At 42.6% G+C, this 26,808-nt stretch overlaps 2 protein-coding genes across 4 annotated transcripts; both read left to right on the top strand.

Moving 5' to 3' along the window:
* The first annotated feature begins 130 nt into the window (after nt 1–130).
* Nucleotides 131–25,897, top strand: LOC117578318 (serine-rich adhesin for platelets). Of its 2 annotated transcripts, none has more exons than XM_034263774.2 (5): nt 131–1,068; nt 14,500–14,865; nt 14,924–15,000; nt 17,286–17,737; nt 19,527–25,897. In XM_034263774.2, exons 2-5 carry the CDS (start codon nt 14,681–14,683, stop codon nt 25,176–25,178), a joined length of 6,366 nt encoding a protein of 2,121 aa, XP_034119665.2. In that variant the 5' UTR covers nt 131–1,068; nt 14,500–14,680; the 3' UTR covers nt 25,179–25,897. The 2 variants fall into 2 exon arrangements, with proteins under 2 accessions (XP_034119665.2, XP_051862602.1); XM_052006642.1 differs by lacking the exon at nt 131–1,068 and adding an exon at nt 1,699–2,101.
* Nucleotides 4,578–13,145, top strand: LOC117578324 (6-phosphofructo-2-kinase/fructose-2,6-bisphosphatase 1). 2 transcript variants are annotated; one of them, XM_034263786.2, is made up of 2 exons: nt 4,578–5,043; nt 10,919–13,145. In XM_034263786.2, exons 1-2 carry the CDS (start codon nt 4,899–4,901, stop codon nt 12,955–12,957), a joined length of 2,184 nt encoding a protein of 727 aa, XP_034119677.1. In that variant the 5' UTR covers nt 4,578–4,898; the 3' UTR covers nt 12,958–13,145. The 2 variants fall into 2 exon arrangements, with proteins under 2 accessions (XP_034119677.1, XP_051862638.1); XM_052006678.1 differs by having other exon boundaries at nt 10,817–13,145.
* Nucleotides 25,898–26,808: the final 911 nt, after the last annotated feature.

The following is a 26,808-nucleotide window of genomic DNA, read 5'->3' as shown; positions in this document are numbered from 1 at the left end:
GAAATACTTCAAACGCCATTGTAAACTAATTTAAGGAAATTAAATCGAATCATCTCTTCCCGTTTCGGTATTTCGTTACACCACCAAAAAGTTTGCTACAGCAAATTAGTATATTTTGTAATTAAACTTGCGGTCACGCTGTCCCTATTTCGACTTGTCTAATACGCTGCGGGATTTTTTTTTGCTCCTATTACTACGTTTTTTTTTGTTGTCGTAATTGTAATTTGATCGTCGTATTGCAAAATCCTTGCACATTAACGAAAGACGAAATCATCAACAAGAACCTAACAAACGGGCAACGTGCAAACTCTGTATTCAAGTTGGAAAGTGTGTCTTCCAATTGCTCCCAAATAATATGAAAAACTTTTTGCTTTCCTCTATGTGTGCGTGTGTGTCGGTGTATGTGAGTGAGGTGTCGGTGTGCGTGTGTTTGTGTGCGCTGCACATAGAGCGCAGCGTTCGTTTTTCGTTTGAACTTTAAAATACAAAAAAACGCAAGCAGCAAGTACAGTTATAGCTTCAATATAACAAAACCACTAAGAAGAATAAATTAAACAAATTTCGAAAAAAAGCATGCATACGCTGCGAGCAATTTGGAGCTCGATTCGCGCTTTTTAAAATCAACCAAAAAAATATTTTTTTAAAAAACTACTCTCAAAGTGTGAATTTTGTGTTCAGTGCAATCAAAAAAGCCAAAAGAGCAGCGCAAGTTGCGCGAAATACTTGCTACACATTTTCCCATCCATTATATACAACGAAAATCGGTAAAAATCACACACACGCATAATACATATGTACACATTGTTTGTTGTATATGTGCGTGCGTGTGTGTGTGAGCTCCGCGTTGCGTTTTTTGCGTTGAGAATTCTAGCCGCCGAAGACGTGTGTGTGCGAGGCGAAAACAACAACAACAGCAAGAGAGGAGGTACAACAAAAACAGTTTCAACTAACACAAACAACAACAACCCACACACAGTCACAATCGTCATGTTGACACTCTTACGAGCTCGGGTTGCACTTGCATAGAAAGAGAGAGAGAGAGAGAGAGTGACAGTGGGTGAGAGAGAGGTAAGTGGCTACTAAAAAATGTACAAACAAATATGAAATAATACAAGTAAGTACTCTCATTAGTGCAAGGGAACAGAGCAGAACAAATGTAACTTTTAAATGTAATTTAAGTTAGGTCACACTTTCGCAATTTTTACAAAGGAATCAAAACTTATGTACATATCGTACACACACATACGCATACACTGTGTGTACGTGTGTGTGTGTATCGTCATCGCCTGTAGCTGTGCCTATGTATATATAAGTGACAGCGGCGCGCACTGTTAAGTGTCGACTTTACAGCACAGTAACAGTCATATGTTTAGATGCATTTGAATTCATTCAAAAGCTGGTGTCACATTTAAGCGTGTACAAATAAATAAATATATATCAACACACAAGTGTGGTTGGTATTCTAACCAAATAGGTATAACCTACGTTTACTTGCAGCATTTATGTATTTTACAAAAAAAGCTGATCGGTGTTCACTTTGTATGGTATTTTTTTTAACGAAATATACATACATTTACATATGTATATATATTTATAAACTGTTGGCGGCATTTCTTACTGCTGCTTCTTCCCCGTCTTCGTTGTCGTTGTCATCGAGCTGTGTTAAGTCGATATCGATATCTTCTCATCGCAGACATTCACCAAAAAAGTGTTGGCCGAAGCAGCAGCAACCGCAGCAACAGCGTGTTATAATAAAAAATTCATTTAACAAAAAGTGGAAAACACCCAAAAAAGCGAAGCGCATTTTTGGATATATATTAGTTAACGAAACCTACTACTCAATTGAATTGATTGCTTCGATTTTTCGTGTGTGTTTAAAGTACTTAAAAAACAACATAAAAAGTGTGTGCATAAAAAAAGTTAAAATAAAAAATACGACGAGAAGAGAGAATTCTCTCGCTGCGTGGCGCTGCGCCTCCTGTGTATGTGTGAGAGTGAGAGCGAGCGAGAGCGCGCCATACATTAAAAGTTTGACAGCAGCAGCAGCAACAGCTTTTTGTCGTCGTTGGTGAACGCTGAACGAAGGAAAGAAAAGGAAAAGGTAAGACTTGCATCCAAATTTCGTTTATTTTCAAACAAAAACACACACATACAAAAAAACATGCAATGCACGTATTTTTTTTTGCCAGACACATTTAAATAGAAACACATACATTAAGTGCAAAAAATGGATTGCAGAAACTGCCTCGTGCCGCTCTTTATTTTTGTTTTTACTTGTGCTTCTGCGTTCATCATTGCTTTGTTTTGTGCTTGCGCTTCGTTCTTTCGCTCTTGTACATTTTAAGTTAGTTTTTTATCGTTACTTTATTTATGTATGTCGTAATTTGCAACATTTAACGGTTTTTACAATTTCATGAAAACATTGTAGCTACTAAATTCATTATGTATTTTTACGCAATTTTTTTATTGGCATTTCTCATTTTGGGACGTGGTTATTTTTTTCTTCTGGCGCTCCCTCCCATTATTCTGCTCATCAACACGACGCAACACACACACACACATGCACGTAACATGTGAACTTGGAGAGAGCGAGAGAGCTTTGACAGTGTTGCATTTTAGGCGCGCACTGTAAACGCGATTCTTGCGTTTCAAAAGTGCCGCTGTTAACAGTGGCCCACCACTGTTAAGTGTCGCCTCTCTTTGATGTTTCAGCAAGACTTGAACCAGTTTTGTTTATCATTTTTGTAAGCGCAGCAACAACACACACGACGGCAACAACAACTATAAACCAAATATAGTTGAAATTAGTAAACCGGTGCCAGGGGGAAATAGCCGGTTTCGGTTTCTAGTTGCGTTTTGCGTTGAAACACGTCGAACACAAATTCAAATGTCGTCGTCAGGATGCACTTGATGTCTAGGCTAAAATGGCATTAATTTTACTTGCTTTGTAATAAATATCTCAGTAAACAAGCATTTTCGTATAATAGTAGTTGTTGTACACATACATACACACATTGTATAAACATGGATTTACGTATATGTGTATATGTGAGTGTTTGAGGAGCGTATGGAAAATTTTTCAATAATTTCGCCATAATTAACATTGTGCATTGCACAATTTATAATTTATACATTCCACACCTCCATTCTGAACAACGATTAAGCACAAAAAAAAGTTATCAATTCGCAATATGCATTCTTATCGATTCCGAATACTCGATTGTTGCTGCATTAGCTGCGTGACGTCAAGACGCTATAATCTGTATCAGATGACGAATTGAACGAGAAAAGTGCTGCCCATCGGATTGAGAGATTAACATTCTCTCATTTTTCACACACACACACACACACGTACATCCAATAGAGCTTAACATCGTGCGTGGTCTGAAGCGAGAGGCAAATATAGTGTTAGGTCTCTGCAATTCGTCAAGGCCAACATTGTTGTTGTAAGTTGATGTTGTGTTGAGTGAGAAAGAAGTGTGGGGAGTGAAAATGAAGAGAACTACAATTTTCGCGCTTATTCTTTGCATTTCTTATTAGAATGCTGTGCACATATTTGTTTCGTTTTCCGCTTTTTAATAACGTTCCATGTACTATTTCATTATCGATTTGCGTAATTTGGCAAACAAATAAAAATGCCAGAAAATTAACGTTTCGTGCACAGTGGTCTGAAAAATGATGTTCAAATTTTTTTTTATTGTTACTCTGTTTTTGTTCGTCGATCACGATGAAAACAAATGCAAAATCCGTTTAAGTCAATACATTGTTCTAATTATATTAGAAAATACATAATTTCGATTGTGTGATGAGCAAAAGCAAAAAGAAAAAACAACAAAAAATAGCACACACACAAATCCTATATGCAAATGCAATTGGAATTTGAATTGGAATTGTCTTTGTCATGGGACGGAGACACGAGTTGCGCCAATTCTTATCGGTTCTCATAACGCTGCCTCGCTGCGCTGCGCTGCTCTTGCTTTACTTTGTGCTTTGCTGTTGCTGTTGCTATCGTTCATAATCCACGCATTAAAAGTGCCGTTTAGCCATCGACTGCGCAGTCTACGGGCATAGCGCTGGCGTAAATGCTAAAAGTCAAGCCAAATATAGCATTTATGCGGCTGGCTGGCGCTTTTGCAATGTTCGTTGTTTGTGTTCGTCACATGTGCTTTTTCCAGTGCTGCCAATTGCGTCGTCTTATGGGTGTTTAATTTGAGTTTTGTTTTCGTAATTTAATAACTGCGGTAAGCTGAATATAAGCATAATAGAATATAGTGACATATTCATTAGAATTATTTATTTTTGCTTTTATTATTTTCTATTACCACTTTCAATTTTTTGTTGTGGCAAAAGTTGGCAACGCTGGTCGTGTTTATAACATGTGCTGCTTACCTGTTTAGCTATTTGCGGCTAGTCGTCTGTTATTGCAAAGCCCAAGGGGCAGCACTGTGTTGTGACGCTGCTGCTAACGTCGACGGTCGACGTCGACAGCGATCGGCTCGCGTGCCGTTTGTTGCTGCTGCTTTTGCTGTTGCTTTTTGCTCATTCTTATTTTGACAAGCGACGTGTGCGGAACGCATTGCGCGGCGTCGTCGGCGCTCTGATCAGATTTCTTTCGTTACTTTCGCTTACCTTTTTTTTTTTGTGTGCGTACCGCGATCTAAACATACACACACTAACAGACCCAAATATATGTGTTTTATTTGCGTGGCTTGGTGAGCGTGTATTGTACTCTGCAGTAGTGCATGTGTGTGTGTAGATTATTTTGAACGGAAGCCGATCAAGATTCTGCAGCAGCATCAAACAAACAAAAAAAAAAAATACAAGAAAATCAAAGACAAAAGAAAAAGAGTTGCGCAGCGCGCGCTCTCTGCTCGGCTCGGCAGCAGTAGATAAATAAAATGGCACAATGCTGTGAGACAACAACAGCGGCGACAATGTCCTCACGCTTTGGTAGCGTCGCCGTCGCCGCTGTCAGCTCCAGTTCCAGACAGACGACGCCGCTCCCCGCAGTTGCTGCCGCCTCCGCCTCAACAACGTTGCTATGTATGTATTGGAACACTAAGGCAAACACACACGCACACACACACACATAAATTCACCCACATGAACTTGCACTTGCACTTGAGCTTTTGCTGTCGTTGTTGTTGCAGGCAGTGGTCAAAAATTGGCTGACACAGCCAAGCTCTCTCTCTCTCTCTCTTTTCGGCTCTCTTTTTGTCTACCTGTGTCTGCTGTCTGACACACATTTTAGCTTAAATCGCGTGTTCATACAAAGTTTAATGACATTATTCCCTTTTTGTTTTTATTTTTTTTTGGTAATTACTCTTTCTTTCAATTACTTTTGATGCTTGCTTATTGATTTACACGCAACTCAAGTATATGTGAGTGAGTGAGTGAGTGTGTGTGTGTTTGCTTTTATTTGTATTGGTCAATTGACTATTTTTCTGCTGCGCTCTTCATACTGTATTTTTTTTTGTTTTATGGGCAGAGACCACATTCTAATGCACTGACTAATGTTATTGTTGGTGTCGTTGTTGTTGTTGCTGTCGGCGTCGCTGCCCGCGTTTGTTTACGCGTCGTTGTCGTCATCATCAGCAGCAAAGCGTAATAATCATCATCTAAATGGCAGACGGGAGAACATTTGTTGTTTTGTTTTGTTTTTGTTTGCATTTTTTCGAATATATTAGAATATTTTTTTTCTATTTTTGTGAATTTCCGCCTTCCGAACTTGTTTAGTTGTTGTTGTGTTATCGTAAGATTTAACAGCTTGAGAAATGAAGGTGAGACTTTCTTTAAATTTGTTGTACGCCAAATTGTTGCTCTTTCTTCTTCCTCACACCGCTCTTCCGGAAAATGAAAACTTACGAAATGTGTTTCGACAACACAAAAATAAAATTCAAATAATAATTATCTTGACCTTGGCGTCTAGTTTTCATTTCATTCCTTTCTTCCACTAATACCTACGTTTTATATTTATGCATTTGTGCAAAAACATCTCAACATTTCTTTTCTAACGAAATTCTTCGATTCCGTTTTTTTTTTTTTTTTTTTGCCAACTCAACCATCGTATATTTGCTGTTTTTTCTACTTCTTCAGATTCGTCAAGTATTGTTTTTTTTTTTTTTTTTTTGGGTGAAAGTTTGCACAGATCAAGCAACAGCTGTTCTACTCTGTTTCTCTCTCTTTCTCGCTCTTCTTGCGCTTTTACAGTTAAATTGATGAGACATTGTGGCTCACAAACTTCGAGGAACTTGAATGTGTCATTCACATTTACACACAACTCATATATACACTTACAGCTGAGGAAGAGAGATAGACAGATGATAAAGTGGCCAACGCATTGTTACAAAACAGCACTTTAATTTACTTAAGTCATAAAGCCCTTTATGATCAGACTATCTATATAATTATAACAGCAAGTGAAAGCGCAAATGAATTCTGATTACAGCACTAAACTTGATTTCATCTGTAATTTTGTAAGATATTGAAAATTGCCGGTGTCAAGGTGCTTATTATTGCGAATGGCAAAATACTAGATTTGGTATTCTTTTGCCTACTGATTTCGATACTGCGTAATGCGATATTTCTTTTATTATTTATCTGAGGCTAGGGTGTGATTTGTTGTTGTTGTTGTTGTTGGTACTCTTGTCATGTGTATATTTCGTATCAATGCGAAATTGATTAAAATATTGCCATAATTAACCCATAGTTTATATGTGTGTTCAATGCTGTGTTAGGGCGCATGTTATTTGAATGTTTGTTGGCGATAACAGAGCGATTAAAAGAGAGCTACTAAATTGCCTAATACACTACGTAGGTAGGAACTGTTTTTTTGGGGCTAATCAGGAAGTTTTATTCTATATACTTGGCTGGATTTTAATTTCATTGTTTTCTTTTATTTGTTTTTGTTGTTCTTTTTTTTATTTTGCGCCTTCTTATCAGGCATTTGGGTGTTTTTTTTCGGGTCTATTGCTGTCTCTCTCGGCGTCAGTTTGGGGCCATTCATGTGAACGATAATTAACGCTGTTGTACATAAATAAATATAAATATAAATTTTGTTTTTTTTTTGTTGGTTTTGTTGCTGTTTGATAAGTGAGAATAATGTGATTATCACTGGGAATAGCGACAGATTGTTGCCGCGTGCAATTTGTGATTGATGGAGGGAATTCTTAATAGATATTAAAAGTAGGGGGCCATCAAAGGGTTAAGCGCGAGCAAACAAGCGAAATTACGTTTTTTTTATCAGTGGCGAAATAATCGCATTCAAATACTTTGTAATTAACGAGTCGATAAATTTTGGAGCGACAACACTGATTATATAGGTGTGTGTGTATGTGTGTGTGTGTGAAAGGTGGGGTGTGGTCACACTGGCCACGCGCTTAACGTGTGATGCAAAAAACGCCCCAGATCAACTGATAAGACGACAGAAAGAAAGAGCGATAATAAAAGGCGAGACAGCTGTTGCAGGTCATGTAAACAAAAGTAAAGCTCAAAAGGATTTCAGGTTTGCAACAACCTCAATCCACACACACACACAATACAATACAATTGATCGATAGGCGGCAGGAAACTTGTGGACTTTGATGTTTAACAGCTGCTATTGCTGATAGCATCCACCTTTCCTCTATCGCTCTCCTACTCTCTTTTTGTGCCTATCACAGCCACAGGTCAAGTTCGTTTCTATGACGCATTTCGCTCGTCGTCGTCGTAATCTTAATGTATTTTAAACAAAAATATACCAAGTGTCTTCCATGCTGTTTCAATTGCACTTGGAATCAGTTAAGCGAACGTGTCTCCATTCGTCTCTTTCTAACCTTCCTCCCCCGTTCCTTACACAGCCACAGAGTGATACCGCGCACTCCTTCTAACTATTTTGCATATTGCGCAAAACAGCCAATTGTGAACTAGTCCACACACACACACACATGCATTCAGAGATGCATTAAGTGGTGCAGCTGCAAAAGCTCTGACAGACATTTGTGTTGTATAGTTGTTGTTGCTGTCGCTCAGCTGCCGTTGCCAATCGAAATTGAAACGAAGAAAGTTGCAATCGATTGGGCTCGACTATGAGATACTCGATAGCACAATACAGTGGGGAAAACATACAGCACTATAAAACAGTTGCTTGAGTCATTTTCAATGGTTTTATGCAATCGCACTTTATGATACTGTAAATATTAGGAGCAAGATTATATGCAGACAATTTATAGTTGGCACTACATTGGAATACCTTTCCTCACTAAACGAGTACCGGGTAATAAAATCGCGCCACTCAATATTTGCGTAGTTTTGAAAAATGTTTTTTCCTTTTTTTTTGTTTTTTTTTTTGTTTTGTTTGCCTTCTCGTTTGTTTTTGACCTCTGGCTGTGCTGCTGCTGCTGCGACGGTTGCGTCGCTGCTCTGCCGCCGGTGTGGTTACAGTTACAACTGCGCTGCCCGGGAATATTAAAGCGTCGCCGCGACAATTTGCCTCGCTTGTCTTTTTGCTGTTTAGTGCAAAATTGTTAGTATTGGCGCATTGAGCGTAGTGACTGCTTCGCATAGTTTTTTTTTGCTTTGTTTCTTTTGCTTGTTTTTTGGTTTTTGCCTTACAAAATTAAACTTGGCTCAGGTAATTGCATCCCTAACACTCACTACGCACACATACACCCAAGTTCACACTTTGATTGACACCATCGTAAACACACACACACACACACACATGAATAAACTTACCACAGTCCAGACTTGAGCAACTGATTGGCCGACAGTCCGTCTGATAAGTAGTTATCTACAATTGTTATTTTTATTGTTATTAATGCGCACTTGTTATTGCCGTTGTTCTTGTTGTTGGTGCCCGTTGTACTTGTTGTTATTGGGATGCATAATTAAATGTCAATTTCCAATTGGATTAATTATCAATAACAATTACAGTGTGCATTTAAATGATATGCAAGCATTTACTCCCTTGAGTATTATTAACAAGAAATTGTATTACAAACGAATCACATGACGATTGAGTGTGAATTCAATTTAATGCGAATCAATTTTAAAATGAATAAATAATGCAAATGTTTATACATTACTTGAGCAAATCGATTTTCTTTTTGGATTTTTCCATTCATTAGAAATCAGTGTACGCTGACTGAAAAGACGCACTGTTTGCAGCTGCTGCATCTGCTTAACAGCTGATCGATAAGCATGTGCAAGTGTGTGTGTGCACTGTCTGCTGCTGCACATAATGTTTGGCATGTCTGGCAGCACTGACCTTGACCGAGCCAGCGTGGCCACTCTGCTGGTTTTTGTTGTTATTGCAGAGACAGGCACAGACGGCATGCACAAATATGCCATTGGCCTTTACTTATCGCTCTCACTCTCTCTCCCACACACACACACACACACATGCTGCCGGCAGCACAGACACGTTGGCGATTTCTTAAGCTGCGATAGCGATAACTGATAATGCGATAAATATTTACAACTCGACTAATCCATGTGCATGTGCATGCGGTGCATTGGCAAAATGATTTATTGTTGTCAATTGTTGTCATATTACTTTATTATAAACAATGACATGCGAGCCCTTTGTGTTATTTTTATTACTGTTGTTGCATAAGTTCAGGCAGTAAAGGCAAATAAAACAAGTATATGTGCATATATATTGTTTTTATTTGTTTTGCATGCGTCGCAATTGTCTTCTATTATTTCCAATACGTATTTATTTTGTATTTTCAATGCTTCTCTTTTTATCGCTTCTTATTTTAGTATTTTTTTTTCTTCATATCGTTTTGCAATTGCAAATCTGCAGTTAAACATAAACGTGCAAAAGAGATGCCAATATAGTGTGGTTAGCAGCGTCGTTAACAGCAGTCTGGCAATAACAGCAAAGACAACAGCGGCGACAACAACAAGACAACAACAGCAGCAGCAGCCATTTTGACTCTGCAAATATTTGCGTTAATCGATCGTTAATTACAACCAGGGCTGAACTATCGATAACACAAGCAGGCAGACACACACACACACACTCGCAGACAAACGCAAACGTTCGTCTCATATTCATACACGCACAGAGCACATGCGCATCCCTCGCATCAGCTGTTTTGTTTTTCGTGTGCTCGCTCTTCTGTGTTGTGTTCTTAACGCCCACGCACAGCGCACGTTTTGTGGTTGTGCTTCTGCTACAACTTCTCTCCTCCTCATTACGTTTCTTGCGTTAGTTTAGCTCGTGCGTGTTTGTTTCTTCGGCTGGTTTAATTTCTTTCTTAGCTTTTATCTCGCTCTCTCACACTCGCTCGCTTCGTTTCTCATTAACGTTTGCGTTCTCGCTCTTCCGTTCAAGTGCAAAGAAGTCAAACATTTGGCATTCACAAACGCACACACACACACACACGCATAGAAGTACATATTCACATATCTATACATGTAGATAAATATTATTGCGGTTTTAGCGAACTAAGTTCGTGGTTAATTTGTGGCGGCTTCTTTATTGCTTCTTGTATTCTACACTTGTGTATTTCATATTATTTCGGGTATTGTTGTTAACACGTCTTGATTTGCAATCATCATTCTAACGCTTTTGCATACAATACACATACATAACTCATACTCACACACATACACATACTCACGCACATATTTATGAATAATATTGTTGAGTTGCTTCATGTGGAACAAACAAAAACAACATCATCCTCAACAACAACAACAAGCACATCATCAACATCAAGAACATGTTCATTATCAGCAAGCACAAGAACAACAACAACACATACAACTAAAGCAAATACTCGCCTAATTTCATGTCACACGCAACAACAACGACAACAATCTGCAGCGCCTACAGCAGCAACAACAACAACAACAACAGCAGCAGCAGCTATCGAGCAACAACAGTTGTCCAACACTGGCAATTCAAAGCAAATACTTTACTTTACAGCAAGCCAAAACAACAGCAGCTACAACAACAACGACGGCGAGGACAGCGACAAGGACTTTGATGAGGACACTGTAGGCACTTTACCAACAACAACAGCAACAGGAGCCAAGAAGTCATCAAACCCAAAACAGTCTCTTCAATCTGTCCGCAACTTGACAACTCCGCTCCCCCGCTCGACCACATTCACCACCAACTCCTCCACCTCGTCCTCGTCCTCATCCACGTCCTCTTCCCCGTCCTCATCCAATTCGAGGGAGCTACTTTGCAGCTGCTGCAGCAGCGATCCAACAACAGCGACAAGCGAGTCGCTGCTGCAAGAGCAACTGCTGCAAAAGCAACAGCACGCCGCAGTTGCCGCCGCCTCAGCGGTGCTAGCCAAGCATCTGGTACGCTCCGTGACCGCCACCAGCATCATGGACATGCCCTATAACACCTCGCCATCGCTACGCGTGCGCACCACCTCATTGAATCAGCTGAAGAAGACCGCCGATCTGGCGATCGAGAATGAGCTGCATGTCTGTCCCTCGGTCATGTCCGATGAGTTGCGTAAACTCCTCCCACCCACCTCGGAAACGGTGATGACGAAACCCTTTCCCATTCGGGGTGAACGCACCATCGCGGACTGTACGACACCGCATGTGATCGCGATGGTTGGACTGCCGGCGAGGGGCAAGACATTCATATCGAAGAAGTTGGCGCGTTACCTCAACTGGATTGGGATTGCGACACGTGTGTTCAATTTGGGCGAGTATCGGCGGCATGCAACCACCGCGTACAAGTCGCACGAATTCTTTCGCGCCGACAACGAGGAAGCGATGGCCATCCGGAATCGTTGCGCCAATCAGGCGCTCCACGATTCCTGTGAATGGCTGTTGAGTGGTCTCGGTAGCATTGCGGTATTCGATGCCACCAACTCGACGCATGATCGTCGTCAGCTCATCTATGACATTGTGGTTAAACAGCACGGCTTTCGTTTGTTCTTTGTCGAATCGATTTGCGATGATCCCCAGATCATTGAACAGAATATCCTCGAGGTTAAGGTCAGCTCACCCGATTACATCAACATGAACACCGAACTGGTTGTACGCGATTTCCTCCAGCGCATCGAACACTACGAGGAACGCTATCAACCCATCGACGAGGTGGCCGAATCCCATCTCAGCTTCATGAAGGTCTACAACGCCGGCAAAAAGGTCGTTGTCTACAACAACGAGGGTCACGTCGAATCACGCATCGTCTACTATCTGATGAACATTCACATTACGCCGCGCACCATCTATTTGACCCGACACGGCGAGAGTGAGCACAATTTGAGCGGTCTGATCGGTGGCGACTCGAATCTCAGCTCTCGGGGACATCAGTATGCTCGGGCCCTGTCCTCGTTCATATCGCAGCAACAGATCGACGGACTGCGTGTGTGGACGTCGTGGATGAAGCGGGCCATACAAACGGTGGCGGATGTCAAGGCGCCCCAGGAACGCTGGAAGGCATTGAACGAGATCGATGCGGGACACTGCGAGGAGATGACCTACGAGCAGATTAAGGAGAAATTCCCCGAGGAATTCAAGGCGCGCGATGTGAACAAGTTTGCCTATCGCTATCCCCGTGGCGAGAGCTACGAGGATCTTGTGGCACGTCTCGAGCCGGTTATCATGGAACTGGAGCGTCAGGGCAATGTGTTGGTCGTGTCGCATCAGGCGGTCTTGCGATGCCTCTTTGCATATTTCCTGGACAAATCGGCCGATGAGCTGCCCTATTTGTATGTGCCGCTGCACACGGTCATCAAACTGACACCGGTTGCCTACGGTTGCAAGGTGGAGCACATTAAGTTGCCCATCGATGCGGTGGATACGCATCGGCCCAAGCCCAAAATACCCGGTGATGTTAGTGAGCCGGGACTCGATGGACTCAGCGGTGAGCTGGTGGCGCCCGATGGCGTCGGCAAGGTGCTCATTGTGGGCGATGATGTGGCAACGGCAACGGCAGCGGCAACCAACGGTAACAGCGGCGGTGGACGTGGGGAGGCGGGAGGTCAATGACGTTGCCTTCCTGCCGCCAAAGCAGCCAAATCCAAGACCCTCTAAACAAAAATCAAAAAAAAAAGAGAAGACCGAAAAAAAACCCCCCCTAGCAGCAGCGCTGGACTGTTGCTGTTAACCCCACGTGTGTCCTCCACTTAACCCCCGTGTGCCTCTTGCCCCACATCTCCCACATCAACAACAACAACTATCTGCGTCCTAGTTTTTAACAAGTTTTTACTTAATTTTGATTATTCGATTGCATTGTTTTATGTATTTTTTGTTTCGTTCTCGTTTTGTCTCTTAAATCATACTAAATTGTGATCAATTTACTATGCATATATATACTATATATATATATATATACGTATATGATGTGTGTATGCAATGTGTAACTTAAATGGAATGACTTTGACTCTGTTTTATATATTATATATCGATGTACTTTATACGAAACGAACTTAAGATTGAAGATGCAAGTGTGTGAGAAAGTAAAAATATATTACACTAGCTTTATACGCAACAAATGGAAATTAATGAAATTAACATTTATACAAATACAACAACAATTTTCGATTAAAAATCTTTATGTACACACAGCACACACACACACGCACCATTTTTATTATTTGGAATTTTATATACATATGTGTGTGTGTTATATTTTTTCTAAACATAATCGCAATTTTTTGAATATACATTGTAATATTTAAGAAACAATTATATGCAAACTATATATTATATATTATTAACACGAGAACCGAAAAAAATAATGATTTCGATGAAAAGATATATCTTTAAAAAGCGTTCCTCGTTCCCTCTTCTATTACTTTCTTCTTTTTGAATATTGTATATTCTATTTAGTGTTTAGCTTGGGCTGTAATCGTTGTCTCTGTGTGCGTCTTATTTTCAACTAATCGGAATTTGATGCGTTTACAAAACGAAGACATTATTCTTATAATTATTAAATATAGACATATATATCTAGATACTTATACAAAAAGATACATACATAAATATAAATTTAACCCCCCAATATTGTCATGACAATTATCAATAAATGTGTTATCAATCAAGCAGAAAAATAAAAAAAAAACGAACAAAAAAATTACAACAATACTACAAAAATACCGCAATTTTTATTCAGATTTAAGATATATGTACATAAGTCCAGGATGCGAATGGTAAACTTGGAATCAAAGTTTAGATAACAAGAAGTATAGAAGAAAACAACAGAATATCAACAGCACTATGTTAACATTATGTTAACAGCTGCTTAACAGCAATGTTAGAGTTTTGCAGAGTTTTACTGTTAGCTGTTAGACTTATGTTAACAGCAATGTTAGAGTTTTACTGTTACTCGCTTATGTTAACAGCAATGTTAGAATTTTACTGTTACTCGCTACACGCGAGCTGTTAACATAAGGTTAACAGCAATGTTAGAATTTTACTGTTACTCGCTACACGCGAGCTGTTAACATAAGGTTAACAGCAATGTTAGAGTTTTACTGTTACTTCGCCCTGCTGTTGATGCAGTTTTAATTGAAATTCTCCGTTTTACAGCTACCAACTCCACATTGATATGGTGTAATCACGCATGTAACCGCACGACTAGCACAAGGACTAGGCACAGGACTCGGACTCGAACCCGGACGCGGATCAGGACTACGAACAGTAGTGTAACTTCAGACCCTTCCCCCCCCAGTCACCCCCTTTGTCGGGGTAAACAAAACCCAGGAAGAAGATGCCGCGCTTTCGCAACGAGGATTCGATGGAATCGCCGTATCGCGATGGCGACATCGTTTGGGTCAAGATACACAACTCGGAGATTTGGTGGCCCGGCGAGGTGACTTCAGCGCAGGACTTTCGCTTCGCCAATTCGGCTCGCCGTCCCTTTGCCGTCGTTGAGTTTTTCAATGAGAAGACTTAGTAAGTATTTTGCAGACTTAGTAAGAAAGTAAATCGTATTAATTCCTTTTTTCAACAGCGAGCAGGTGAGCTCGTCAAAGCTGATTTATCCCTTTCACTGCGCCCACAAGCGAGAGTTCATCAAATTAGGCACAAGTAAGTTTTTCGATATGCACACACATTTATTGTATTTGCTGATTTCGTGTGGATACCGAACACCGAATGTCACCAATGAATTTAAATTGAACGCAAACACACAACACTTGATCCTCCCGCTAAGTGGACTGCAACTCATCAGCTCCCGACTGGGAATCTTCTGTCTGAGGCGGTAATCCGATTCCCGTGCTTATCTTGTCCAAGTCAAAGTCCTTCTTCTTCATCTTCAACTTGTCCTCGGCAGATGAAGAAGTCTTCGAGGTCGAGAGCCAACGATGGCCGCAATAGATCAAAACACCCATCGATAGTCCGCCGATAATTATCGATGCTCCACGGCGATTAGCCAACACTGCTTGCTGCAGCGGCTTTAGATTATCGATCACCATTTGCAATTGATGCTGCGACATCACGCCCAGATCAGATCCTTGCAATAACGTCTTTGATTTGAACTTTTATTCGCGTGGAATACGAAGAGAACAGAAATTTCCAAAAGCGCAACAGCTTAAACACAAATATAAACGTAAAATATACAAAAATTGCCTTACAAATTTCTTTTAGCTTTGGCAATGAACACGACGAGTTCTAAAAATGAAGTGAAACGAATAAACAGCTCAATGCCCAGAGCTCAATATCTGAATTCGCCTCAGCCTGCTAGGTTTCGATTTACCATGCTAAATCGAAATTGGAAACATATTTCTAATCATTCTGGCTATGCTTTAGCTATCGCCAAATTTCATATTTCAAATGTACCATTCAAAATATTAGTGTACAATCATTTAAATTGTACCATTCCTCAATATGCTAAGTGTACAACATTTCGAATTCAAAATGTAAAGTGTACAATGCCTCAAATTGTACCATTCGTTAATATGCAAAGTACCATTCAAAATATTAGTGTACAATAATTTAAATTGTACCATTCCTTAAAATAGAAGGTTCAATTGTACCATTCCTCAATATGCAAAGTGTACAACACTTCGAATTCAAATTTGTAAAGTGTACAATGCTTCAAATTGTACCATTCCTTAATATGCAAAGTACCATTCAAAATATTAGTGTACAATAATTTAAATTGTACCATTCCTTAAAATACAAGGTCCAATTGTACTAAGCCTTAATATGCAAAGTGTTCAATACTTCAAATGGTAACATCCAAAAGATAAAGTGTACAGAAAGGCTGAAACTGTACCGTTCAAAATGTACAACCATTTAATTTGTACCATTCCTTAATTTTAAAAAAAAAAAACTTCGAATTCAAATTGTACCATTTAAAATTTAAAGTGTACAATGCCTCAAATTGTACCATTCGTTAATATGCAATGTACCATTCAAAATATTAGTGTGCAATCATTGAAATTGTACCATTCCTTAAAATAGAAGGTTCAATTGTACCAACCCTCAATATGTAAAGTGTTCAAATGGTAACATCCAAAAGCTAAAGTGTACAAAAAGGCTAAACTGTACCGTTTAAAATGTACCGTTCAAATGTACAAAATTTGTACTATTCCTCAATATGCAAAGTGTACAACACTTCGAATTCAAAATGTAAAGTGTACAATGCCTCAAATTGTACCATTCGTTAATATGCAAAGTACCATTCAAAATTCAAAGTGTACATCAAATTGTACCATTCTTAAATATGCAAAGAGTACAATGTTTGCATTTGTTGCAACCAATATGTAGCGTGTACAAAATTGCTAAAATTGTACCATTCCAAATACTATATAAAGTACAATAATTTAAACTAAGTCATTTCTTCATATTCAAAACGTACAACGCTTCACATTGTACCATTCAATATGCAAAGTGAACAATGCCTCAAATTGTACCATTCCTTAATATGCAAAGTACCATTCAAAATTCAAAGTGTACTTCACAAAGTACAATAATTTAAACTATACCATTCCTCCATACTCAAAATGTACAACGCTTCAAATTGTACCATTCCAAATATAAAGTACAATAATTTGAACTATACCATTCCTTCATACACAAAATGTACAACGTTTCACATTGTACCATTTAATATGCAAAGTGTACAATTATTAAAAATGTCCCAATTTTAGAGAACATTTTACAAAACATTTCTGTGCTGTGACCTCTCCAAGTCCTGTCTGAATTGGCGATGGATTCAAAAAAGACTTTTCCTAGGACTTGTTATTTCAAAATGAAAATGAAGCGATGTCAAGAAATGAAATCAAAGCAGTTTCCGTAATTTATCTTATTAAGCGACTGTTGTCAAGTGCAGCAATGTGATTAATAATGTGATTAATTTACATTAACAGGACGATCCGTTGCCCAGGACATGAAGGAGAAGTTCAACGAGGATGTGCGGCAAGCAGAAGGACGCTGTGCCGGAAAAAGTCCCGCAGCAGCAGCAGTGACAACAACAACAGCTGCAGCTGCAGCTGCAACCTTGACTGTGGCAACAGCCTCCTTAGTGCATCCTCCCATTGCATCGATATCGACATCGACAGCAGCAGCAGCAGCTTCGTCAATTGCCACAACTGAAGCTGTTGGCGTCGTCGGAGCATCGACATCGACATCAGCAGCAGGAACGGCGGCGGCGGCAGCTTCGCGACCAGAGAGTTTAATCAAGGCGCTGTTGTCGAACAACAACAGCAACAACAACAACAACAACAATGCGAACGTCAACGTCAACAGGGTCAACGCCAGCAGCAATCGCAACCGAGGCAGCCAAAGTCGCAGCAGCACCTCGATGCCATCCACGATGAATGTAAGCTTAGCATAATCATTGTATTCATTTGTACCTGACAGTGGAGGCAGCTTTGTGAATATTTCTCTATCTTTTCGCCATCTGGCTTTAGCTATGTTTAGACTTTACTTTAGAGTGAGTAAATGAACAAGAAACCAGAAGCAACTTTCTTACGCAATCGATTCCGCATTTTTCGTATTTAATGTGTCATTGCTTTATAATAATAATTATATATTAGACTGAACGCACTGAGCGAATAACGCATAGTGCAAACAGTGAGAGCAAGTGAGCTTCTTCCATCTTTATTTCAAATTGAATTAGTTTTCTTCGTTCAGCTGAGTTAAAAACCATAGCATGTGCTTCAACTAGTGCTTAGCGTAGAAATGAACCACACGTAGATGTTAAACATAGATGCAGAATAGAGGTGGAGAACTATCGATGGCACAATCGGGACTATCGATGGTTGGCCACTATCGAAACACTCTTGATAGGCGCGCACTCTCGATAGTGGACAGTCGCTATCGTCGATAGTGGTCGATATTTTTTCAAATTTCTTTGTATACCCGCTTCCTCCGTAGAGTTGGAGAGGGTCTTCAGAAAAGCAGGACAAATCTTTTCAAATAGGCGTACAAAATTATTGGTTGAAATAAATATATAAATAGCAGTTAAGGTAAACCTACAAAATAAAAATTCATATTATTTGAATAATAATTATTTATTATTGATTGGAGAACCAATTTCATACTCTCATACTTTAAACAAATATGGATTATTTTGAAAACTAATTAAATTATTTTCTTTTACTTGCTATCATCGATAGTTGATAGTTTATGGAAACTATCAATTACTATCGATGGCGTAGACTATCGATAGTTCTCCACTTCTATTGTGTAGGTAAAGATACAAATTTAAGGGAAAGCGTTTGAATCATTTTACAATGTTTCATTTAAACCTGTTGAATTGTCTATGGTATTTCTTCATTAAGTTGAGCTACGAACCTTAGCATGTATTTCAACTAGTGCTTAGCGTAGACAGGAAACAGACATAGGAATAATATACAGATAGTTCATACAGTGAGAGCAAGGAGGCTGCTTTAAAGTTTATTTAACATAGAAATTAAAAATTGAAATAGTTTTACTTGACTATGGTATTTCTTCGTTAAATTAAGTTAGAAATCATAACACTTATTTCAACTAGTGCTTAGCGTAGACAAGAACCCAAGGCGGTAGAGAAGTTAAGTTAAGTTATAAAGGCGTAGATTTCAAACCTAGATCGGGTAGAGAAACTTTGATGTGTAGATAAATAGGCTTATTTAAGGGAAAGTGTTTGAATCATTTTACAATGTTTCATTTGAACCTGTTGAATTGTCTATATTTTTACATTAAGTTGATATAGAAACCATATAGCATGTATTTCAACTAGTGCTTAGCATAGACAAGAATCCAAGGCGGTAGAGAAGTTAAGTTAAGTTATAAAGGCGTAGATTTTAAACCTAGATCGGGTAGAGAAACTTTGTAGGTAAAGATACATATTTAAAGGAAAGTGTTTGAATAATTTTACAATGTTTCATTTTCGCCTTTCTATATTTTTACATTAAGTTGATATAGAAACCATGTAGCATGTATTTCAACTAGTGCTTAGCATAGACAAGAATCCAAGGCGGTAGAGAAGTTAAGTTATAAATCATAGATTGTATTTGAACTTGTGCTTAGCATAGACAGGATAGAGAAACTTTGATGTGTAGTAAGACTTATTTAAGGGAAAGTATGTATTAATGATTTACTAATGTTTCATTCTAAACGTTTCACAGGACTCGTCGATCAGGATTATGGATATCGGAGCGAAGGCTGCCGCCTATGAGCGACCCGAGGGACGTCTGACGGAGCGGCACTACGAGTGCAACATGTGCGAGTTTCGCACGAGCAGCATGAACGTGCTGCTCATCCATCGGCGCACGCACCAGGAGCCCAACACCAACAGCAGCAGCAACAGCAGCGGCAGCAACCTCAATCGCCATCAGCAGCAGCAGCAACCGCAGCAACAGCAGCATCATCCTCATCAGCAACAGTTGCTGCAGCAGCGGGCGACGCGACGCGCCAACACATCGTCGACGAGTCGCGAGGCGTGGTCATCGCTGTGGCGCTGTCAGTCGCGTCATGTGTCCATACTGGTCGATGCACCGCTCACCGATGCGGAGCAGCGTCAGGTGGCAAACATTGCCCAGCTGACGCTGGCGAGCATTGAGCGTGTGGTGAAACCGCTGCGCGAACGCAAACGTCACAAGGAACGGGATGGCGACGGGGCTGAGGCTGAAGCTGAGCCTGACCCTGAGGCTGACAATGGCAGCGAGAAGGATGGCGACGCAAAGGGAGACGAAGGCGAGGAGGAAGAAGAGGTCGAGAGGGAAGAAACGAGTGGTGCGGAGCGTGATCTGGAGTTTGTGGAGCAACAGCAGCAGCAACAAGAGAGCGAAGCAACCAACGACAGCAGCAACAACAGCAATGCAATGTTGCCACAGCAACAGCAGCAACAACAAGAACAAAGTGCACGCAATCCGCGACGCAAGCGGGGACATCAGCTGCGATCGACGATGCCAGCGCCGCCAATTCCAATGACGCCGCCAGCGAAACAGCGGCGTCTGACACGCGCCGCCAGCCGTCTGCTTGAGAGGAGCAACACGATGCTGAGTGTGAGCAACAACAACAACAGCTCGATGGACTTGTCCTCGCCTGTCGCTGTCTTGGCGCCGCCGCCAACGCCTCAGCGACGCGGCGCCGGACGACGCTCGGCGGCTGCCAACAGACGCTGCACCATGTTTGCCAGCTCAACGCTCAGCAACAACAGCAGCAGCAACAACAGCAACAGCAATGGCATTGGTGGCAGAGGCGGCAAACGCAGTAGCGTCATGCGCAAAACCTTGACCATGACAACAACAACCAGCTCTACGTCATCTGCAATCCCTGCGTTGTCGCAACGTGGTCGCAAACGCGCCTACTCCCCAACAGCAGCCACAATAACCGCAGCAACTGCAGTCGAAGAGGCGGCTGTCGAGGAGGAGAAGCAGCAGCTGACAGTTGCCGAGAAAGAGAAAGAGTCAAGAACAAAGTTGGAAGTGGAGCCAGAAAAAGAGAAGCAGAGAGAAGAACCGGAGACGGTGACAACAGCCAAGCTTTCGCTGGCGGATGCTTCACGTGAACTGCAGCGGAGGTTGCTCGCCGAATGGGGTGAAGATGAGCTGGAAGAGGAGGAAGAGGAGCAACAGCAGCTGCAGTCTGTGCAGGCGCAGAGCAATGGACAACAGGAGACGACAAAGTCTGAGCAATCCACAAAAACAACAGCAACGACCGCTGCTGGCGATGATGATGATAATGTGGAGCAGATGGAAAAGAAGCAGCGACTGCAGGAACAGACTCCGAACAATATCACAGCTACTGCTGTCGCCTCCAACACAGCTGCGGCTTCGACTTCGACTTCCACGTCGAAGAAGCGCATACGCAACATACCAAAGAAGGATCGACGCGACGTGGTGCGTCAGGAGTTTGATGTGGGCGCCATAAGTGAACACGATCGCGAACCCGAAGAACCCATTCTCATACAGGACAGCTCCAACGATGCCAGCTCCAACGAGAGCGTCGTCTTTGTCGACTCCGCCGAGGAGCCAGACTTGGTCAAGACTGGAAGTGCAGCCACAGCTGCTGCAACTGTTGCAGCTCCTCCAACTGCAGCTAGTGGCAAACACAACAATTCCTCGTCGTGCTTTGACTTTGCCGAGGAGGAGGACGAGGAGCCACCTCTGCAGCCGGACGCTGCGCCAGCGGACGGACAGAACGGCGGCGGTTTGAGCTACAGGCGACGCACCAAACCGCAACCAACACATGTGCTGCTGGCGAATGGCGAGCAACAGCAGCAGCAGCAGGAGGAAGAGGAGGAGATGACGACGACCGAGAATGATTCGTCGTTCAACAAGTCAACCGATGAGATTTTCAAGGGCTTCAACGAGGAGTCCGAGGTGGCTCCAGCTGCGCCAGCTGCCGAGGCGGAACTGGAGCAGCAGCAGGATGGATCCGTTGTGGATGCGTTGGCGGAAGTGCTGGAGACGGAGGTGGAGGCGGAGGATCAACTGAGTTTGCCCATCAAGGAGCGACAGAAACGCATCTTCAAGTCGCGCAACAAATCACAGCAAGCGGCAACAGCAGCGATGACGACGCCGCCGACGCCGACGCCCGACGATGAACAACCCGACGAAGACGATGATGAGGCGGAAGCGGAGCCAACGATTGCAGCAGCCAATGGCGATGGCAACAGCACAGGCACAAGCAACAGCAGCAATCACAGTCAGCAGAACTTGAATCACAACAATGTAGCTCACACCAACAACAACAATACGAACAAGTTACTCTTGCAAACGGAGTTGGAATCGCAACGTCATCATCGTCGTCACAAGACCAAGTCGGGTGGCTCCACATCGAACTCATCGAAGTCGCGACGTGCCAAGTCCAAGTCGAAATCCAAATCAAAATCGAAATCATCTAAGTCATTAGTTGTCGACGAGGTCAACAACTCGAACTCCAACTCCAACTCGAATTCACAGCTCAGCGGAATCGCTTCGCCAGCTTTGAGCAGCAGCGCCAGCAACAGCACCACGACCACCCAGAGCAGCAACAGCAGCAGTGGCAGTGGCAGTAGCAGCATCGCCAGCGGCACCAACAGCAGCTCCATAGTCTCCAACATGGCTGTCATCTCAGCGGAAGAAGCACGCGAACTTCAGCGTTCAGCGCCCGCCTTAACCGAAGATGGCGAAGGGGAAACGGAAGTGGAAGTAGAAGCGGACGTAGAAGTGGAAGGCGAATGTGTTCCTGATGTGGTGGCCACGCAGTCGAGTAAAATTATCATACTGGAGGACATAAGGTTGCCCAATCTGTACTCGTTGCCGGGCAGCAGCCTATCGACGGACAACAGCAGCAATCACAGTCAGCTGTTGAATAGGGACAGCAACCCGTTGCCTGAGCTGATGCAGAAAGGGGATGAGAAAGATGAACAAAAAGTGACGTACGCTGACGAAGAAGAACTTCCGGGAACGTCGACCAGCAGCAGCTGGAACCATCGTCGGGAGCTGAAGCTGAAGAAGCGCGAACAGGAACTGTTGCGTCAGTATGAGGAGGATTTGAAGAGCGGACGCAGTGCGGAAAAGTGCCGCAAGGCACGCGAACGCTGGACGCGACCGAATCGCAGCAGTCGCCACAATCATCTCGATGCGGAGGAGACGGCGCTGCTCGAACAAATCGTAGAGCTGACGACGCCAACAACATGCCGGGGCGGCGTCGGCGGTGGGAAGCGTGCAAACAGCTTACTACCCATAGGGAATGCCGCAAATCGACGCGCGCCACGACATCAGGCATCGAATAAATCGTGTGAAGCGTTTGTCACACTGCGGGACGAGGATGTGGCCAGAGCCAGGGAGCAGCTGGTCCAGTTGCAGCAGCTAAAGCAGCGACGTAGTGAGGAGGCAGAGAAGTTGGAACGGGAACGGGAAAGGGAAAGAGAGCGGGAGCTGCAGAGGGAGAGGGAGAGGGAACAAGAGCTGCAATTGGAAGCTGAGCTCGAGCAGGAGGTGGACGAAGCTCAGGCGAACATGGCGCTGGAGTTGGAGCAAGAATTGGTGCTCGATCAAATGCACGATCAAGTGGAGGATCACGAACCTGAAGAGGAAGAGCGCGATGACATTGACAACGACGACGAGGAGGAGGAGCATGAGCATGAGCTCGAGCTCGAGCAGCAACCTTTGCAGCCGGATAGTGGGGAGCTGCAGTTGCGAGAGCTGCAACTGGAACAGTTGACGCCAACAACACCGTCACCGCCATCGCCATCGCAACAACAACAAACCCCGACGCCCACGCTCTTGTCACCCGCCGGCGTAGTTTCCGCTTCGGAGGAACTGCGACTCTATCGGCTGGCCGCGGAGGCAGAGATGGAGGATGAGGATGAGGATGAGGATGAGCAGCATCCGCATCAGCAGCTGGATCTGGAGCAACAGGAACAGGAAGAAGCCATGGACGAGGCCATGTCCGAGCTGGAGCTGAAAGACTCGGGACAGGAATCGAATACGGATCCGCGCATTTGTGCCGTAATGACGCATCCGATACCCGGGTATAGCAACACCTTTATGCTCTGCTCCCTCACCAACAACAACAACTTTACGCCGCTGAACAACGAAGCGCTCTACCTGGACAGCGAGAATCATCTGGTCCCTGTGCCCCTTGAGGCATTGACCGAATCACCGCGTCTCCCAGATGCCCATCCTTTGTCCGCTGTCTTTATGATCGAGGGCGAGGCCGTAGCTCAGGTTGTGCAGCCGGAATCGGCGCACGGATCGCAGCAGCAAACCGATGATGAAGAGGAGGAGGACGACGAAGAGGAAGAGGAGGTAGAACAGATGGAGCAACAGCAGCAACAGGTGCTAGAAGTGCAGCATGCGGCAATTGTGTTGCCACCGGATCAAGTCGGTGATCAGGTGGAAATGCTGGGCACCATGACACCGCTCAGTCAGCCCGATTATGCCATCTCGATGGCACCACAAAGGCAGGAGAACACCGCAGATGATGACGATGGGAATGAGGATGGAGACGGTGATGAGGAGGAGATGACGCCACAGGAGGTGTATCAGCTGCAGTCGAATGTGCTGCAGCTGAGCGTGAACGGACACCACCTGGAGCTGACCACCGAGGTGCTGCTGAACATTGCCGAGCAACAGGACGACATCGTTATCGAGATCGATGGCGGCGGCCGGGCGATGCTCCATGCCAGCGACATACTGCAGGCGGCCAAGAACTATCTGCAGGAACGGGATCTGCAGCTGGTCAACGTCGAGGATATGTCGCTCGACGACGATGACGATGTCGTCGATGCTGTCGGAGGTGTCGGAGGTGGAGGTGCGCCAGCAACGGATCTGCTTGCCGAGGCCCTCGCTGGCAGCGATGTGGTCGATGTCGTTGATGTGGCCAACGCGGGCGTTGGACTGCTTCACATTGATACGCGACAACAGCAGCAGCAACAGCAGCTGGTCACTGGCGGAGGAGGAGGAGGAGCAGGAATCGATGCTCCCCATCCACAGCCACCACCACCACCGAGCATGGACTTCATTCATCATCATCAGGCGGTGGTCAATGCCCATCTGACGCCACCGATCACCGCACGCACCAACGAAACGAATGCGCTGCTCGATCAGACACCGATCATGTCAACCCTGGAGAATCCCAGCGCTCCAGGCCTCCAATTGCGTCGCGTCTCGCCGCTGGCCGAGGGCAACAACCTCGACGACAGTTTGGCCGTCATCGGTGTGACCAACGGCGGCAATAGCGGTGTGCCCACCTCCCTCGAACTTCCCATCACGGTGACCAATCCGGCCATTGCTCCACGTCCGCCCGGGGTCAACGACCTGGTCAAGTTTGTGCCCTTCCAGTAGAGACGGGACGGGACGGGGAAACCAGAAACCAGAACCCTAGGAATAATACACCTTTAGCTATATTTGCAAGTTGTAATTGCTGCTTTTTTTTTTTTTTTTTTTTTAAGAAATTCGCGCCGTCTTTCTCTCTCTCTCTCACTCTCTGTCGTACGTTTTTTTTTTTTGTTTTATTTTTTTGTTTAACATTAATGAAAGAAGTTTAAAGAGGGGACGAACAAATGTAAAATAGTTTTAAGGATTCGACAAAACTTAAGAATTTGACAAGATTTAGGTTAAGAACTTACAAATATACATATATACATTGTATAATTAAAACAATACATAATATATGAGAATATAGCTCGTAAGAAAACCAATGGAGAACAACAGAGACGACAAGAGAGCAAGAGAAAGAGAAGGCGACAGCGACAGCGATCCGAAGAATTACAAGTAATAATTATAATAAATAATAATCATACGTGTCTAAGATATGAATGTTGTCAACTAAACAAACAAAAAAAACACAACTGAAAGAATTTTTTTTTTTTTTTTGTTTTAAACTTAAAAAAAAGAATACCACAAAAAACTACAACAAATGCCTATAAAATACAAATTGTAAGCAAATTCAACAACAACAACAAAAAAAGAAAATAAAAACAGAAAAACTAAAACTACATTTTAAACTAAAGAAATGCAATGGAAATTGCATATAAAAAATAAACGATGATGCAACTGAGAAAGACTCGTGTTTATTTCTTAAATTTTGGGGGATCATGAAATTAATCTTCTACACAACATTTTCAACTTCCCTAATCTAATCTAATTTTAGTCTTTTTCTACACTTTTACGACAGTGTTTTTGGTTTTTATTGCTTTTAATTCGGCATTTCAAATCAAGTTTAGTTTATGGGGTTTTTATACCCGCTACCCATAGGGTAGAAGGGTATTATAACTTTGTGCCAGCAGGAAATGTATGTAACAGGTAGAACGAGGCATCTCCGACCCTATAAAGTATATATATTCTTGATCAGCGTCAACAGACGAGACGATATAGCCATGTCCGTCTGTCCGTCAGTCCGTATGAACACCTAGATCTCAGAGACTATAAGAGATAAAGCTATAATCTTTTTTCGACAGCATTTGTATGTTTGCACGCAGATCAAGTTTGTTTCAAATTTTTGGCACGCCCATTTCCGCCCCCGCAAATCAAAAAAAATCGAATAACAAACGTAATTTTGAAGCTAGAGTTGCGAATTTTGGTGTATGCAATAATTACTATAGTAGTTATGATTCCTGAAAATTTGGTTGCGATCAGATAAAAATTGTGGAAGTTATTAAAGAAATACTTTTGCATGGGCAAAAACGCCTCCTTACTAGGGGTCTGAGTTGCTTTGGCTGACAATCTGGTATATTGTACCGTATATGGTATATTTTGAATGCGGTACTATATCGATATACCAAATATACCACTTAGAATATTTGTAGTATTTTGGTATATTTTCAAAATAATGCCGCAATATTTTGCCTTTATTAAAAATGGGTAGCGGGTATCTTACAGTCGAGTACACTCGACCGTAGCTTTCCCACTTGTTTTTTTGTTAATTTTTATCTAATACACTTTTATTTAGATTTACTTCCATGACTCAAATTCG

The sequence above is a fragment of the Drosophila albomicans genome, chromosome X (assembly GCF_009650485.2).
Source record: "Drosophila albomicans strain 15112-1751.03 chromosome X, ASM965048v2, whole genome shotgun sequence".
Lineage (NCBI taxonomy): Eukaryota > Metazoa > Arthropoda > Insecta > Diptera > Drosophilidae > Drosophila > Drosophila albomicans.
This window is presented reverse-complemented; position numbering and strand designations above follow the sequence as displayed.